This window comes from Ambystoma mexicanum, chromosome 14 (genome assembly GCF_040938575.1).
Source record: "Ambystoma mexicanum isolate Mex_15411 chromosome 14, UKY_AmexF1_1, whole genome shotgun sequence".
Taxonomy (NCBI): Eukaryota; Metazoa; Chordata; class Amphibia; order Caudata; family Ambystomatidae; genus Ambystoma; species Ambystoma mexicanum.
In genome coordinates this window covers 202,611,798-202,631,267 of record NC_090940.1, presented here as the reverse complement: position 1 = coordinate 202,631,267, position 19,470 = coordinate 202,611,798, and the positions used below count along the sequence as shown (strand labels likewise).

The window sequence follows — 19,470 nt, the reverse complement described above, 5'->3', positions numbered from 1 at the left end:
GATTGTCTTTTTAAAATAAATGGGGTTAAGTGCTTCTCGCCAAGAGGCCATAATCACGCAGGAATCCAAGGTGGCCTCAAATAGGGGACTAAAATTACCAGCCCACAGTTGAGGATCTGCTTTATATATAACTGGTGCAAGGCTATCCAAGCCCAGTGCTCGTGAGGCCTTAGATCTGTTAATAGCCCAAATTATATCCTCCACATTTAATGGGTAGTGGATGGAAGCCTCGTCCCCCTCCATGCCTGCGTTTCAGCTCCTAGACTCAGCTCGAGGCAAATGTTTCAGCAGAAAATGATTAACCCAGGTTTCCTCTGGTATACATAATATTGCCTCCGGCACCTCCACACAGTCTTGGAGTTTCTAGTATACCAAAAAGCAGCCATGTTTCGGGATTTTAGTATCTCCACCATCCCCCAATTGTCCCTGTTTAAACGATTCACCTTAGTGGCCCTGAGATATTGTTTATAAGTTTGCTGAATTTGTTTTTTCCTTTCCACATATTGATCTTTCGTAAGGCGACTGTTTCTAAGGTCTCTTAACTGTTTTCTTCTTTCTTTCCCGTTTGGCCATGGCTATTCCTACGTCTGGGACATGCAGCTTTTTGATCCCCCCCGCCCCCTTCCTGACAAAAAACTGGTTCTTCCAGACACTACCCTTAGGCATCCTCTTATCAGCTCGTTACGTTTTTCAATTTTTTGCCAACTTCAAGAATTCCACACCAGACGCAACCCCATTTTATTGCGAGTGCGCTCCCCCTATGGAAAATATCACAGATCTTTTGTCGAATACTGGTATTTTTATTTTCCATATTTTTCCAAAAATAGGTTATTTTTATGTATTGGTTTCATACATTCAGAACAAAAAACTATCTTGCACATTACTCTTTTTTTCATAATTTTTCATTGCATTTCTCCTCTTCTCCTCAATTTGTGTATGAAACCCCTCCACGACCTCAATATCAGCAACGAGGTTCCGTTTCAAAATTATGCTGATGATACTAAGCTGTTGTTTGTTATCTGGTGATATTGTTAGTCACCAATCATGTTAACAACATCATTTTGATGGGAGACAACTGACTACGTCTAAATGACCAAAAGACTGAACTTCTCTTATTGGCGCCCCTAACACAGTCAAGAAATCGTCTTGATTTCATGTCAATAAATAGACATCAATTCCCATACTGAGGAAGGCTAAATCCCCAGTTGCTCAGAGAATAAAATACAAAACCTTGACTATTACCCATAAATGCATATATGGTGACGCTCAAGCATACTTACAGACCTTCTCTTTGCTCAAGTTCACAACATTTTTAACTTGAGTCACAAGCGTAGCCGTGCTGGTGGCAGATCACTTCAAACAACGGTCTCTGATTGGTGGAACATATTACCAAATTGCCTATGCTTTGAGTCGAACCCCGTTCCCGTTACAAAACAGTTACCAATGAATCTCTTTAGAGATCACAATCCTTGGGGTCCATCTTGATCTGATGTTGGGCATATGAACTCTGTACAATTAAGTGTTTTGAATTGGTGCATATCAGCATTGCTAAAACCTAATGTTAATTCCAATAGGATTCAAAGAATTAGTATATTTGATAATGTTGGCGATTTATCCTTGAAACAAGGCAGTCGTTATGCCATACCTGACTGCAGAATTGAAACTGTTTTTTATAAATGTAAAACCGGATCTTTTTTTAATTTTTAAATCGTGTCTTGGAATTTTTTAGACTTAGATTTGTTTGTTATATCAGAAATTAATGCTTAAAATGAACTCGCTACACATCTATCTTTTTTAGATCCATTTTTAAGCTACTGTTTAATGATTTTTTTAGTATTATATTGTCTTATTGACCTAAATTAATTTGAAGTATTTTTTCTAACAAGAAGTTGTTTGCTATATGTTCATGAGTTTTTGCATAACTGTTGATAGTTAGGGCTTGAAATGTTACCGACTTGAAGGTATCGCAACACACTGGCACCTGAGATTCCCTTTGTCGAGAAATATACGTAAGCATTTGTATGGGGACGAATCTCTGAGCCGTTAAACTAACCCCATCGTCGTCTTCTGTGTTTTGTGGCAGATCACTTCAAACAACAGTCTTTGATTGGTGGAACATGTTACCAAATTACCTAAGCTTTGAGTCGAAACCTGTTCCCTTTACAAAACAGTTAAAAATGCATCTCTTTAGAGATCACAATCCTTGGGGTCCTTCTTGATCTGATGTTCGGATGCCTGACCTTTATTGCTTTGTTGTTTCCATATGAGTTCTTCTGTGTTTTGTCTGTCTTGTTTTTGTCTGATGTTTGATTGCATTTAGACACTTACGGGCTCAAGCGCTTAATAAATGAATAATTGTGTTTGGGAAAGTGTAGAAATTAGTTTTGGGACACATCTGAAAGACATTTAAGACCTCATTGGTCATATATCATTGACACAGCTAGAGTGTACATCTTTTTTGAGAGTTACGTTTGTGAAACACTATATGACCTCTCCTGGTTCCCCAGAGGTTGCTCCTGCTTACTTAGTGGTGCCAAATAAATACACAGGAGATGCGTTTAGCTCCTGCTAGTGAAATCCTTGTTTCGATCCCTGGCCTGGCATTGAATTGCAGGGCTTTGAGCCACTCGGAAAGGCCATTGAAGTCTGGGAATAGTTGGCAGTTAGCCTCTGGTGATGACGACAAAGAGTTGTGCGAAACTGAACACTAAAGATGAGTCTAGGAAAGTTGGCGAGTGGTTCAGTGAGATTCCGTGACACTATACTTGCTGAACGGGTGTATAGAGAATTGATTTCTGTTCACGGTTCTACAGATCCCCTAAGAATCGTCTCGTTTATGTTGTTGAGGGTTGCACATCCGGCTCCCCGGCATCACTGAATATTTCTGTTTATCATATTTTTGTTTATCGGGGAATGGTGCCACAACTCTGTGGCCTCCCTGCACTTATCCTTTATTTTTCTGTTAAGTGACTCACAGATCTGGGTTATTGGAGGTTAATCTGCTTGGACTCTACGTACGTTGTGCCTCACATCTGTTTCTTGTAACCAAACATTTAAGCAGCCACACAGCATGTGCCAGCATTTGTGTGTTTGCAGTCCCTCTGTTGGCAAAGCTGCATTAGGAGACTGCAGGAGTCTGTGAGAAAATTGCAAAAGGAGGAGAACACCCTTGTGTTTCTGGGTGTGCACCTGACCAAGGATTACAGAGTCTGCACTGCGGTGATCCAGAGATAGTTTGGAGGCTATTGCTCTCCATTAGTGGCACAGCTAGTCTGGGCATGGGTTAGGTTTAGAACATTTCCCCCCAGTGATTTGTTATGCAGTGGCTGTTCATGTAAACATGACAATTACTCATGTTTTGACTTTTTCTGAACACGTGTTCAAATAAATGAATTGAAAGAGGTGTATGTGTGTGTGTGTACAGATTTATTATAAATTTGCTTTTTATGCCGTTTTTCAGTTTGGGTCCCTACCATTTCCCCTCTTGTGGTAAGTGGAGGCTCTTTATCAAGGGAACCCCCCACAAATAGCATCAACACTTGCATGCTCTGACAGAGCTACCTTCCTATGAAATGCTAAGAAGTGGTAGCACGATCATATGTTCTTTTATAACTTTTACCCTAAAAAGTATTTCAGAGACTTATTTCCACTTGCCATCGTCGAGTTATAGTTCACTTCTGGCAAATAAGAAATGGAAATCTGTGGAGATCTGAATGGGCAAATTAAATTGTATGCCTGGCTAATAGCCTGCAACTTGGAGTGTGCCCCTAACCATCTTCTTGCCCTTTCTTTGAAGATGTACTTAAAAGGTTTATTTGGTTAAACATTTTTTTGAGAATTTCAAATATTGCTAATGGCAAAGTTTATGATTTAGAAAGCGGGTTCTTCATGATTTTCAATGTACAGGGTCCTTCTGCTTCAATATTTTTTAAACCCCCCCCCCCACCTCAGGCCCATTGTACGAATTGTCTATTCCCTGAACATAGTAAGAACCAAACAGTATTCTTATCAAAATCTGCTCTAACTTTTTAGAGACATTTGATATAACAATAAATCTGCACAAGTGGAGATAGCTCCTTAACTGGCCTAAGATGCCATTTACGTTTCAGTGTGTTCTACACGACTGATCAGACACACTGACTTGTGGCTACATTGTCTTTTTGGCCCCCCTGCGGCCACCCCTCTTCCCCCCCCCCTTCTCTGTCTTTCGTCTTTTCACCCCTGACGAGGTTTCTAGACAAGTCTGATCTATGAAAGTCTCGTCAAAATGGTTTCTTCCCTGTTCTTCCAAAACCATCAAGGACCACATTGATACCCTTGCTTCAGCCCTGCCCAACTTCTGCAACCACTCTTTTGCCACTGCAACCTTCCCTTAACCCCTAATGCACTCTTGTGCACCCTCTTCTTAAGAAATCCTCTGCCGACCCATCCTGTTCGGCTAACTATTGCCCGATCTCCATTACTCCTTTGCTGGGCAAACTCATGGAAAAGCTGGCCATCTCCCAGCTTAATCTTCCCTCTGAAATCTGTTGGTTGTCTCCATGACCATCAGTCTGGCCTTGGAGCAGCCAGAAGCACGGAAACTGCTCTACTGAACATCCGCGAAGACCTGTTCTCTAACCTTGATGCTAATCTCCGCTCTGTCCTCATCTTACTTGATCTCTCCTCTACCTTTGACATGGTCGACCATGCCATCCTGCTCAACTGGCTCTGTGATAACCTGGGTATCACTGATCAGGCTCTGGCCTGGCTGACTTCTTTCCTCTCGCACCGACCCTCCCAGGTCCAACTTGTGTCTTTCCTCTCCTCTATCTCTTTCTCTCTCTCTCTCTCTCTACCTTTGGTGTTCCCCAGGGGTGTAACCTTTGTCCCTGGTTTTTCAACAAATATGTGGCACCTCTCGGCCACCGCATTGATGCTCTCTGCTCCAACTTGCAGTGCTATGCGGACGACACTCAGCTCGCTTTCAGGCTCCCCTCTGCCGCCTCTTCTCCTTCTCTCATCCAGGATTGTCTGTCTGCAATCCAGGAGTGGTGTGCCCCCAATGATCTCTGCCAGAATGCCAGTGAGACAGAAATCTTCTCCCCCTCGGCACACCTGCACCTTCCTTTCCTGACACACTCTGGCCGTCCTCCCTTGGCACTCCTGCTCCCACCTGCGAGATAAAGAACCTTGGTGTCTTCTTCAACTCCACACTCTCCTTCTCTCCTCACATCTTTGACGTCTCTAAGAAGTCAAACTACCAACTGCACCTCCTCAGGGATATTCTGCCTTTCCCCTCCTTCCGCCAGAAGCTCACTGTCTCCAGAGTGCTGGTTCTCTCTAGGCTCGACTACTGCAACAGCCTCTTTTTAAATCTGCCTGCCTCTACTCTCCGTCCTCTGCAACTCATCCAGAACAGGACTGCAAGACTTGTCCTTGGCCTCTAGCCCAGGGATCATATCTCTCCATCCCTGAAATCTCTCCAGTGGCTGCGAGGACCAAGTTCAAGACCCTTTGAATTGTCAACAAGGCCTTCTGGGGACTCTGACCACAATACCTCCAACTCTCTCTGAAATATCTTCCTTCTCAAGCTCTTCGCTCCTCCAACTCTTTGAGGGTCAGTCGCTTCTCCAAGCAATGAGTTGGGGGCAGATCTCTCTCTTCAGGCTGGCGCCTACCTCTGGAACAGCCTCCCTGCTTCTCTGAAACTTGAGCAGAACCATCTCCAGTAGCATCTCAAGACCTTCGTCTTTGCTTCTGCCGTCTCTCTTCCTCTTCCCTGCTGATCTGCTGTCTGATACTGCACTGGTCACCTTGCTACCCTCTGAACTTCGGGCCCACGTCCCAGCCTGCCCAGTTGCACTCCTGCACTGCCTCCTGGGAACCCTTGCACTTGGGCCTGTATCTGCAACCCTAAAGTCGCTCTACCTGCACTTGTCGGACCCTTGCTGTCTGCACATAACCCTTGCACTGACACCTGCTGGCTGCACTACTTGCTTTTGATCCTGTGGCCTCCTGTCCTTCCCTTGGCACTTTTCCCCTTCCCTCTCCTCTGCACTTGCGCGATCTCAATGTCACTAGGCCTAGTAAAATCATTGTCTTGACCTCCCTTTGTTTTCCCTCCCTTGCCTCGTCACACCTTGAAACACTTGTGTATAGGTGCGTTATAAATGTCATATATCATGTTATGCTATGTTACTTGGCATTTATATAGCGGCTTGTATATCATTGGTATGACCTCAAAGTGCTGGTAGGTTGAAGGCCCTCGGGAACCGTAGTTCAAGTCAGTAGAGAGAGATAGTGTCATATGGTGCATGGGTGCACTGCATATGTGTGCACTGCATATGTGTGCAGCAGGTGTAGTTGTTGGATGAAAGCTCCTTTCTAGCGATAGGTGTGGTGGTGAAGATGTCAGTTGGGTGTGTGCAGTCAGGTGGGTTCTGGCTGTGTTAGGCCCGAGGAACGCATTTGTGAACAGCTAGGCTGGAATGTGCTCAGCTAGCTGTGTTTTATTAGGGTGATGAGGTGTTTATGGGGTCGTATTCGTAAGTGACTAGCCAGGCCGAATTATCGGGGGTATAGCTGTGCTCTAGTTGAGTGATGGCGTAGCAGTGTGACATGGTGGTAGAAGGGCCTGAGACAAGTGGGGACATACATAGCGACATACAGATAAATAGTGACGGGGGTCGATACCGATGTATGAGATACAGATATATACAGGGATACGTGTGTGTGTGTGTGTGTGTGTGTGTGTATATAGCGTATATCCACTCCATCCGTTCCATCAACTCCATCCGTACGATCCACTCCATCTATTCCATCCGCTCCAGCATGACAAACACAGCAGGAAATTGATATACCACTAGATTATTATGGCAGCACTACTGAAATGTTTCCTTTTCTACTATGTTCATGTTTAGTATAGACAAATGAAAAAAGCTATCTATTAAATTGTTCAGTATCATTGTTAACTAAAGCTCTTTTTCAGGTGAAGTCATAATGGATAAAAATTCAAGTATCACCTCGGTCGTTAATAAAACCAACACCATTGATAGCACGTACCGAAATTTTCAAATGGAAATTCTAGCTGGAGACAACAATATGGTGACAAAGGTAGGTATTGTTTCTGACCTTTTCAGAGTCATGGTGTCTGATTTGATTCAGGAGAACTGTTAGGGGGATACCAGTATGCTGGATGTGTTGCTGCTAAAAGCATCGTATTGCCTAATAACTACAACAGGTGTTCCTGGCTTCTATGAATGGCTCTCATTGCCAGGTTAGGATGTACTCCCATTTGTAATTAAAACACTCTAATGTAGCCTATATGTTGCTTTTGCAGGCCTGTGTTCTTAACCCTCCTCCACTTGTGTAGCATTTATGTTTCTTAAATGTTTTGGCTATAAGGTAGTGCCTTTAGTGCCACATATAAGCTGAAACTAATGCATTGTAATACAGCTATGGAGATTGCATATGAGGTACATAATGTTTGTAGGTGTTGGTTATTTACCCACCCACTGTCTGCCCATGCCGTGCTAATCCTTATGGCCACCCCCCCCCACTTCCTGGCATTCCCCGCCACAAAACACACCCTCCTAGCATCTCTTTGAGCTAACATTGTCAAGCCTTAAAATCAAACTTTGCACACTGTGCCTGCCAGCTTTTTTTAATTTATTTTAAACAGTCCTCTGAGAACTAATGGTTTAATTGGTGCTGTAAACGTGCTACTAATTTAATTAAAATATCCTAACCTGGTCTGCCTTTAGCCACTTGAGTTATAAGCAGTGTGCGTGCCCTGCACTGTTGTGTTTAAAAGCAAGCAAAGCCAACAGTTTCAGCTTGTGTGTAGAGTTATTAGGAAAGCATTTGCCAGGCACTGCTATCATATGCCCAGGTGCTGCACCATTTTCAAACTGCTACCATTAATGTCCAGTTAGTACCATTACACCAACGCCTGGTAAATACCTTAACCAATATCTACACAAAAGCCAAATCTGGTGGCATTGCCAATGCTTGTTTTAATTGTGTTTTTTGTATCCTCTTTGCGCAAACATCTATCCTTTAGTGTAGTGGGGCACTATACGTTTTATTCCTCACATAGCCGCAGAGCTCCCGAGTTCCCAAAGATATGGGCTAGAATTATGATCTCCGGATGCCTAGCCTTTCCTTCAGTAATCGCAGGATGGTGAGCAACATGTAGTTTGAAAATCTTCAATTCCTGATGGTCCATATCTTTTCACGTGTTTTGAAAGGTAGATTGAACTGTTGTCATGTACCATCTTTTGAGTAAGACTGAAGCCTTGAATTTGATGCAAGAGAAGATTAGCTCCTGTATTTGGAGCAACGCATGTAAGGTATAACTGTGTAGGTTTAGGGTGTAGGTGAATCTGGCTGTGCTTTGTTTCGAATGGCCCACAGTACTGTGGCATTTTTGCATACACCTATTTTGATACCATGATGCTCTGAACATATATTCCCAACCTCCCCCTCACACACCACCCTGCTTCATCCATCAATCTTTGGCTATGAACAGTAGAAACCATTTAGTAGAGATGGTAGAAGGGCCTTGTACTGGGAAAATGGACTATGGACTAAAGCTACATGAGTTACTGCTTTAAATAATGTGTACTTTACACAACAATCTGCCTGCTTTCCATAGTAATAGGAGGATTTTAAAACTATCCAAACAAGAGGGACTGCCAGCAAGAAAGAGAATTCCCTTTTCCGCCAAAACATCTTTGAAACATTCAGGCAAATATTGCCTCTTCCCTGGAATTAGTATGTGGTGGTACTTTCTTTTTTTCTTTGTTTTATTTGTTTGCAAAACACATGCTTCGTTGACCATATATTGGATCAGCAAAAAAAACATCATGTAGAACATAGCTCTAAATCTGGATTGTCCTGCACTATAATACCTTTTTTAGGGACAGTGTGAACACAATAGCACTCCAGGGTACATCAGATAATGCACAGGGGCCTGATTCCAGGAATCTGAACCACTATGAATACGCTATTTAAACTTCTCAGATACTTTGTGTACTTTAAATGTTTGTTCTACACACACATACACCTATATTTTTATACATCCTTGGAAAGAATTTGGACAAGATGTGTCGATTTCACCTGGACCTCTATTGAAACCTTTTAATCGCACAATTGTTATATTGGGCAGCAATCACCAATGGGGTGATAATTACAATGAAAACTACTGAAATACACTTGTGTAACCTTCTACACAAACATATCCAAAGCACAAATGAATAGGAGCACTTTTTCAATTAGGATAGATGGCACCCGAGTTAAGATTTTCCCCTGCAATGTTACCAGAAACCCCAATTAATCGAATTCTGAGTGGATAGAAGCAGCAGGGAATCGGGGATATGATGCAGCAAACAGAATCAAAATAAGAGGCAAAAACGGACTTTAAAACCCTTTGCAATGGCATAAATGACACTCTGATTTTGACAAATAACTATGTTTGCATTTAAATAATGATGTACATATGTTTTATCACAGTATCAGGGATGTTATATCACTAGCAACTATAAGGTAAGGTATCACAAAAGGCATACAGTTAAAAAAAACAACTTGAAATGAAAACATAGTGCAGCCAAATTCACACGTTGAAAAGTTGCAATTTACACATTTGCAGTTTTAAATGCCAAAAGAGTTTTTTTTAAAAACTGGTGAAATGCATAGAATCGGAATGCAGGTTTTAGGCTGGGTGATAGATGCACATCACAGGGACAATATAGAAGTGAAAGAGTGAATGTAGCTGGATAATTGGATGAGATTTTCAAGGTGGAAGGAGGTTCGGTTTTGGTAAAATAAAGCAATCAAGGAGAGAAAATCAGTTTTCAAGAAAAGACAAATTTCACTTATACTGGATTTAATGGCTAGCAAAGAGGAATGCCACCCGTGAATATAAAGGTCACGCTGCAGTTGTAACCCTTCACGCAGTGTACCCCTTTTCTTTATGGAAAATTAATTTATTTAATCAAAATATTGCTAAGGAGTTACAAGATGGGGTGAATGAAAGAATGGCGCTAACACTAGGAAATCATGGACCATATGCACAGAGAATTAGAACAGTTTAAGACAAGTTATCAGGGTAGGAATATAATTACTTAGAGAGTAGGACAAAGAAAAAGGGTCAAGATGGGATGGGCTATGTGTTGCTATGGGATGGGGAAAACTCACAAGCCGCTCTTATTAAGGATTTGGGACAGGTTCTGGACTCAAAAACAATGGTCACAACATGGTGGGCGCCCCTCACAGCATACAGCTGGGCAAGTCTTTTCCCTGGATGGCAAGGGTACAGCAGAGATGCAGGTAGAGGGCAAAAAGCCAGTCTGGTCACAGGATGCTCCCAAAAGGGTACCACAGCTTTTCCCCCTGGATATTGGGATTTTAGTGGGATTTCTTGATCAGTGGTCTTGCTGGGATAGGGTCAGCTATGCTTTGGCCTGGAAGTAGAGCCTGGAATCTTGCAAAGATGGATCTGGAATGTCTGGATTCGCAGGTGCTTGAAATTCAGGAGAGTGTCCTGCCTCTCTCAGCCTCTCTTATTTATAAGGCATGGTTACATCATAGGATTATACAGTGGGGCAAATTTAGGCTGGGCATGCCTCTGTCATGGTGCATGCCACCAGACATCATGAGCAGACCAGCCTACCCCAGTTGCTGGCACCCATGGGGACTTTTAAGGCCCCAAAAGGTTGCCTTAGGACTTCCTGGAGTCGGTCCTGGCGCCGTTGGCGCCAGGCTCATATTATTCCATCTTGTAAAGGCAGCTTGCAGGGAGCATGGAAACACACATAGCCCAGCCTGAAAGAACTAAGCCATACAGTCTAGCTTCGAGTGTGGCTGGGAGGACTACTTTACCTGGGACTACTTGCGCAGGGTGTGGCTAGAGGGACTACTTTACCTGGGATTACTTGTGCAAGGCTATATAAACCACACCCTAAGGACAGAACGTGCTTCGCGTTATTCTGCACTCCTGCAGCGTAATGCTCACCGTGTCTGCTTAGCTCCAGTTACCTGGTCTTCAGCCACGCCTGCCTAGGGAACCACGAACCATCGGTACCTGTGGAGAAAGGAAAGGAAGAGAGAACAAGAACAGCGGTTGAGTCCTTACCTGAGACGCAGTCCATCCGAAAGGCCTTCCTTCTGCCGCTCTCAGGATCGTCGTATCTGCAGAAAGTAAATGCATGCATAGAGAGCCAATACTCACCCGGAGGCTCCACTCTTCCTGTACTCCATCGAAGCGGTTCACGCGATCATCGGAGCCATACCGCACCTGCAGAACAGGAAAGAAAAACAAGCAGGTTAGTCGCATAAAGGAAAAGAACCATTTTTAGTACAATGCGCTAATACTCACCAGCAGGAATTCTGCTCGGCGTCGTGAGGAGACGGCAATCCTTCATCTGGCACACTCCTAAACCGTACCTGTAAAGGAATAAGAACAATAGTGAGAACTTTGGCAACTAAGAACATTTAAGCAAACTATACCAAGAATCTATTGGCATTGAGACTTACCTGCAAAGTCTCAACTGTTCAGGACTCCGATACAGCCCGCAGGATCAGTGACACAACTAGATCCAGAAGAGAGGCTGGAACATTAATGCGCCCCTGCATTCAGTTGTAGGATGGAGAATCTGCCATTAAAACACCTAAGGCAAACGCTCCCCTGTGAAGAAGTAGTGCGACAGAGAAGACCCGTGCAGGCATTCATTCATCACTCAGCTTCGTGCGACGCGTGTGCAGACATTCATCGCTCAGCTTCGTACGACGCCCCGGTGGAGACCAGGTGAGTGTAACACTAACAACTGGGTTGATCAGGGGTGATTGTTACCGCCTTGCTGTCAGCCGGTTGGGTTTCAGGGGCATGACATCAGATTTATGATGTGGGCTTTACAATGCAGAGGATCATCCCACAGTTACTATTGCTAAAATCAGTCTTAACATAAATCGCACATTTATACAGTTGTGGCACTCTAGCAAACTACATAGGCAGATTGCATATTTCATATGTACTTTCCCCATGATTCACATTCTCCTGGCGTTTGTGTCCCATACATGATATGGACAGCCACGATATCTTGTTTGAAAGCCACAAAAATCATATTTAAACTGTACAACGTTTACATTACTGCTCTGTCCGGTTATAGAATTAAGTCTTAAAAGTTTATTCATTAAATAGTCCTTTGAGCCAAGTGGGGCTGGCCTTTGTCCTTCAACTGGGACCATTTTTTTCAGACTACGAGCAAATGTCAGCTTAGCCCAGGGTTGTCATGGAGTTTTTCTTTGGAGCGCCTTGGTTTCAGTGGATGATTATTGTCACTTCCAGAAGTCACACGTAGGTGTCCCAGAATCTTCTGTCTCAAGCTGGAGCACAGACACAAGTCTGACGAGCATGTGATATTTCTTTCTCTCGGCCTATTCAGACTTTCCAAGGGCACAATTGGCACATCTGTGTCCCAGAATCTAGTGTGGTTTCTTTTAGGGGGTGAGGGGCTCTCCTGTTGCTAGCAACCCCCCCAAGCAGAAAAACAATTTGGCTAGTTCCACAATGCAGCCAATATCTTAGTTATTTTATTTTTCTGCATCCGAATCATGTCTGTTGAAATAAAACATCCCCTATAAGTTTTCACACAACATCCCCCTGACATTCCTAGGCAACGAAAGGGCTTTATTCAACATTGTACTTTTAAAACAGGCATTTTTCTTGTTTTGCAAAAACACATTTTGACACGTGGTGAATGCTGCTGGGATTTCCCTTTTCACATTTGGTTTTCTCTCCGATCTGGATTTCAAACATTGTTTGTAGCCCTAGCCAGTTTCTCTTGCACAACAGTCTGTACAAGGCAAAGGTCCCTTGAAATTGACATATGCACAGAGAGCTAGGGTTTCTTTTTGCTGGGTTTATTTTTGACACTTTGTAGCCAAAAGTCAAGCGCTTTTCCGTACGGCTGAAAGTAAAGTTTCTGGTGACTTCCCAGACCATGCCTGACGCAGCCTACCATTCTGTGACAGTTCTCTCTTTTGCTGGCACAATCTGAATGTGGATGGGCACAGCTAGATCTCCCGGGATCCGAACTGTGTAAGGTTGAACAGCTGAGTGAGAGCATCAGGACTGCATCATAAAGGCCAAATATTTCCTTTTTCAAGGGGGAATGTGGATCTAGTAGCAAAGCAGTGCTGCTTCTCAATTTTCTTCTCGGCGCATGTAAGAAACAAACTGGCAGGCTTTCTCCGTGTGCCCCCTTGTTCCATCCTGCCCAATAGGTGCTTGGCAAGACAGTGCAGCCATAATTTTGTAGCTGCAAACACAGTTGTGATGCGGGGCAATGGTGCTGAAAGGAGCCTGCACAGCCATTCTGCTGAAGTGCAGCTTGGTGATGGGGGGGGGGGGGGGGGACTGCGGAGTGGGTACATGTATCCCACATTCATACAGTCAAGAAAGTTTGTGGCAAAGTAGATTATTGGTCCAAGCCCGGTGGAGGGAGATTGATTGAACATTTTGTGTCAAAAGTGGATCTGAGCTCGGCGGAGGGGGATCCGAGGAGAATAGTAAATCGCCTAAGAAAATTGTGTACATGTGAAATACAAAAGGGAAAGGAACTTTATTGCTTGTTTGTTGCATCAGGCCGTCTAAATGAAGAGACTTTGAATGACAAAGAGACCTCTGCACCGACGGCCTTGATGTTGACGTTTTGAACTGCAAATTCATGCTTGAGAAGCCAGAGACACTGCTAAGCCTGAGTGTGCTGCTTTTCCCGTGCTGAAAATGTGGGGAAGGGGGAAGCCTATGGCTTGAATACCCCGACATATGATTTCTTGAACATGTTTCTTTTGCGTAACATTGTTTCCCACACTATTTGCATTTAGAGGTAAGGATTGGCAATAGGTTTATTAGTATAGGCCCTTTTAGTTTGACAAGACACCACTAGGACTGCATTATTATTAAATGGTTGTAGTTTACTCCCTTCTTTAGATTAGATAGGTGTTTTTCAAACCCAATTGAAGTTCAGTAAACACCCTTGAACTGTGGCCACGTGTCTGTCTTACTGTTGATACTGTGCTTTCCTTACACTATCTTCTAGCCAATATGGCACTATTGAACATTACTAGGTATGGCAGAGCAGCATGAGAATGTGCCCGTTCAACCTGGGATTGCCTTACCTCTTGCTATAGTGTTTTTTTCTGTACCATATATTTGAGTGCTTAACCCCAAGAGACTGTAGGAACTTCTGGTCGTACTGTAATATCAAGCAAGGCATTGGGGGTGCACCCTTCCTTTTTATATCTTTAAACAGTGCCTGCACTCTGTCACATTTTACAGTTATTTTTCCTGTGGATCATCACCAACTTTGTGCTCTGAACCCCCAAGGTGAAAGCATCCATTTTATTATGCTGCTTAGTCAATGAAGACTTCATTGCCCCGGTAACTACAATCAATTGTAACATGCTTTCTTTGAGAGCTTTCAATTCTAAATGCAAACACTGCTGTGTATCTTTAGAATTGTTTCAATTGGAATATGTTTTCTTCAATTTGTATCAGGTTGAAGGCATTGTTTGAAGATGCATATATTGTTCACAGGACAATGATTGTCTGCATGCAGCTTCATTATATGCATCTTTAAACAGTCCCTTCACCCTGACACAAATTAAAGAATAAATGTTACAATTGATTATTGCCCTTAGAGCAATTTTGTCTTCAGAGACACAGCAGCATCACTGTCGTCAATCAGATTTTATTTCGGGTGAATACCTACAAAATGACCACATGCAGACAAAATTCCAATATAAATAACAGTCAAAAACAATATACATATTTACAGTAGGGGAGTAGAAAACAATTTGTACTCAGCACTTCATGTTTCTCAAAGATTTAGATCTCTGGAACCAGGCATTAGTTATGTAACTGGATACTGCAAACATTACTTCTGGGTGTGAAGTTGACTTAAATATTAACATATGCTTCCATAATAGATCTTGATTAAAACCTTCAATTCCAAAATTGTAATATTTCTAGATTCCTGTAACAAATTACTAAAACCAACCCATTCTAAAATGTTCTTCACGTGGCTAACCATTTCCATCTGCTACCGCCTTCTAAATGAATGACGCCTCATGTTGGAGCTTTATAAAAACTCAATTCCTTAGTAGAATGAATTTGTAGCTAGTATAAAACCGGCTTAAAAGCTACAACATAATTAATCGGAACACTTCAAGTTTCTAAAAACAATGAGACAGAGTACTTAATGGAAGACCTAAAATGTAAACCCAGATTTCATTTCCATAAATTGCAGCCATGACTGCTTGAGACTTTGAAACTTTCAGCGTTGCCATGGCGTACACTATTCCTCAATGTATGACTAAATATTTGCAAGGCCCCTGATTACCTGTTCAGAATCTGCTCACTTTTATCTATTTGCTGTATCCATTTAGCAGTATTCTGGAAGTGCACTCCTAGATACTCAAAGCCGTTGACTTCTTTTAATAAAGTTCGATATTCAGTTTATTTTGAAGGGAATAATGGTGTGCCATGACCACCGTTTTGCTGGTGTTAATAACCATTTTTCTCTCCGGAAAGATGATGCAACTCTTAGCTGCAATTCCTTTTATACCCAGAAGGGTTTTTAGAAAAGAAATCACTCGTGCAATGGAATAAAACACACATTTTCCCTGCAGCAATAAGGTGTGTCTGCATTTACATTGAGCAGTTTTACAGCTAGATCAGTTTTGTATATCACTTCTCTGGCAGACTCCACTTGTAATGAGGAGCGCGTTTGTCATATCACCCCTCTGGCCATAGCATACAACTGCAGAGTTATCCTCTGGTAGAGCCTTCAAATGCTGTTTACAATTTTGATCAGTATGTGCCTTTTTTTCCAGCACTTTCCAAAGTGTTTTTCCATGAACTCTATCGAAGGCAGTTCTAAAATCTATGAAAGCAATATAGAGTTCCCATTTTTAGAATAACATCTCTTCTTGCGCTTCTCTTTGGAAAGTTGAGCCCCGCTGGAAAAAGTCTCAATCCTCTCCGGATTGACTTTCCTCCACTCATTCTTCCTATGACTCTTCTTCTTGCTAATAAAAAGCAATATTTTTCTTCTCTGACTTTATCCTGATCTCATCACCCACGTTGTCTCTATCAACTTCTTAATAAAATTCTTTCTCCATGCCACCTAACCTCTCTCTCTTCCTCACTCTCTGCTACTGATCTTTCTGACTATTTTACTACTGAAGTTTCTAACTTTTGTGCCTCTTTTCTGTTCCACCTTCTCCCCTTCCTCTGCCTTTTCCCCCTCTTACTGACTGACAGTGCTAATTTTCTCTCTAGTGCTCACCCTACAGCTTCCCCATCTGATCCAAATCCATCTACTTATACCCCAAGTTCATCCTCTTTTTTTATTTTATTTTTTATTAAGCTTTTTTTCCTCTTCCATTGTTTTTCCCATAGCAAGAAGAGAGGGTCAAGTGAATAAAACCTTCACTTGACCCTCTCTTCCTGCTAATTTTCAGCCTTTTACTCTCCTTCCCTTTCTATCCAGGCTTCTGGGGTGTATCATTTACTCAGACATGTCATCTTATCTTGGTTTCAGACCTGCTCACTCTACAGAAACTGCTCTCCTGCATGTGTCTGATTCTCTTCTTTCTGCCCATCACAAACATTCTTCTATTCTGATTGATCTATCAGTGGCTTTTGATACTGTTGATCACACTACTTTACTTTCCTCTCTCTCTTCCTTGGGAATCTCTGGCCACTCTCTGGCTTGGTTTCAATCTTCTGTTTCTGGACGCTCTTACTCTGTATCCTGGGCTGCTCAGCTCTCCTTTCCATGTTCACTTTTGTATAGTGTGCCCAAGGCTCTGTACTTGCTCCTCTTTTGTTTTCATTGCGTACTATTTCCCCCCCTTCCTCCCTCATTTCTTCCTTTAACCTTTCCTGTCATTTCTACGCCAATGACTACCAAATCTTCCTCTCTCTGAGTTCTGACTTCATTCTCAACTCTCTGCCTGTCTTTCTTCCATCCAGTCTTGGATGAGTTCTCTCTTCCTTCATCTTAACCCATCCAAAACAGAAGTCATTTTCATCCCTCCTTTCCTTGACCTTCCTTTCTTTCTTTTCCTCCGTCTCTGCTCCACTTTTCTTCTTTTGCTTGGAATCTCTGCATCCTGTTTGATTGTTCCCACTCTTACTCCTCCCACATTTCCGTTACTGCTCGTTATTGCCGCTTTCTTCTCTTCAATCTTCCTTGTGCTCATCCTTTTCTTTCTTTTCATGACACTAAACTTCTCATTTCTGCCTTAATTTTCTCCTGTATGGGCTATTCGTCTTACCTGATTGGACTCCCTGCATCTTGTCTTACCCTCTCCAAGCTCTTTTTATAATTCTGCTATAGTCTACTCTTTGGTCGATCTCCCTGTTCCTCAATAGCTTCTTCACTTCTTGCGCTCTCTATTCTACTGAACCCTGTCACCTGGGGTCCTTTAAGACAAGGCAGCAATACTTCGAGATGGATAGGGATGCAGATCTTACTCATACATCAATAACCAAACCGACTCGGGAAGTTGGAAAAACAGAGTACTGTTTTGTTAACAATTATCTAAAACAGGGAGTTACAACGGTCATCAACAGACGTTCACTCGATTTCTCTCAAACATTTCATGAAAAAACAGCATTGTTCTACTAAAAATGTGTCACTACTGACGTCATCCTACGTGGCAAACTAAGAAAATCTACGGGAGATTGTGATGGGCTTAAAGGAAACATCCAGGTATACGTTCCATATGGGCGGGGGTAGTGATTGGGTTTCTAAGACCAGGTGGACAACTAAGCCCATCCTAAGTGCAAGTTATCTTCCCTGTCATACTAACACTCGACACCCTATTGGCTTATCAACTAACGGGCTCTGTACTACATGGCCCTCTACAATTGGTTGGCACACTTCTACCCTTCTGGAATATTCCACTGGCTAGCAGCACACAAGCTGGTCACCCCAGGTGCATGTGGGTTGGAGTCGTCATGCCTTCCCTCCCAATTAGCCCTCATCACTCTTGCAGTCTGACATTCAATTAAAGCTTTGAACTTGGCCTTCTAGAAACTCACTGTGCCTGAGCATAAAAGGGAGTGTGGCATGGTCTTATCTTAGCTCGACCCAAAGTCTATTTCCATCTCAATCATGTGACTAGACCATGTTTTGAGCTCTTTCGTTGCATAAAATACTATTAAATGATGAACCCTTGGCACCTTCAGTGTTTTTCCATTTCACCTCTGCTTCTTTCTCACGTTCATGTAGCTTCTTGAACAGTCAGTCAGGCTCACGGCGGCCCGACTCTTGACACTGGGCCAGCCAGCCTTTCTTGAATTCTCCTTCACCATTAGCCTTTTATTCAGTGGCGCCACACTCTAAGCCCTTTCCATTTACGGTGTTCAAGTTTGCTAAAGTGCATTGTGGAACATCCATATTCTATACATTCCTATGTATATACTGGTGCATTGCTTGCAGTCTATTTACTACATAGCTAGCCTCATGATTACTTTGTCTACTTGCGTTTCTGCGTCTGTACATTTATAAACTGACTTGCATTACATCTTCAGTGCTTCTTCGCACAAGCAATCTTCATTTCGATCCCCAAAATGTTTCTTTAACTTCGATACTTCATCCTCGGGTTTCATCATAATGTCTATATTCTTTCTTCATTTATATCTCTTTTGGGTGCGTCAGCTCTTCTTCGTCCGGGACTCCTTCCAGAAGACCATTATTTCTTGGTGCTTCATATACGGTTTTCTTAATGGAAACCTTGTCTCGAGAATTCTCCAGCATTGGCTCTTTCATGGATTCACATGCTTAGAATATTCCCCGTCGTCAGGCTGGGAATCCTCTGTAAATTATATAGACATTTTCCATAGGAGAAATTTCGACACTTTTGTGTCCTATCTACGTCGTTTTGGGCCGCGTACGCCTGCGCCACTAGGACGTAGAGGTATAAGTAGCCCCGCCCCTGCGGCTCCCTCAGATTTCAACCGTCTTCCAAAGTAGTGGGATTACCTCGTGTATCTGCTATTTTTGCTAGGTTGTGCGTTCTTTTTTCTTCGACTTCCTTCGAAAATGTCTGGAAAGGCGTTGTTTCGTCCGTGTGCTACCTGCGGTCTTAAGAAAGTGTATGAAGGTGATGGCCATATGGACTGTATTTACTGTCTTCACCCTCATCATTCAGCCGACACGTGTGAGATCTGTCAAGGCTTCTCCCAGAAGACCCTGAAGGACCGAAACAGACGCCTGGTGACTTGGCTCAATGACTGGGCGGGTGCGTACCCTGCATCGGAGGTAGGCTCTACGGCCTCGAGATCTAAATCTCCGGTACCCCCTCGTCGCTCTGCATCGGCAGAGCCCCCGACGAAGAAACCACATTCATCGGAAAAACGCCCCTCTGATAAACATCCTGCGAGGGAGTCTTCGTCAAAGAAAACGTCCTCTT

At 43.0% G+C, this 19,470-nt stretch overlaps 1 protein-coding gene across 1 annotated transcript in view; it reads left to right on the top strand.

The window, feature by feature from the left end:
• The window catches only part of TRMT5 (tRNA methyltransferase 5), a 79,467-nt gene that overhangs the window by 16,479 nt on the left and 43,518 nt on the right, over positions 1-19,470 (top strand). The window contains exon 4 of the mRNA XM_069638924.1: positions 6,971-7,095. Within this exon, the coding sequence (XP_069495025.1) occupies positions 6,971-7,095 (125 nt within the window). The remainder of the gene's footprint in view (positions 1-6,970; positions 7,096-19,470) is intronic.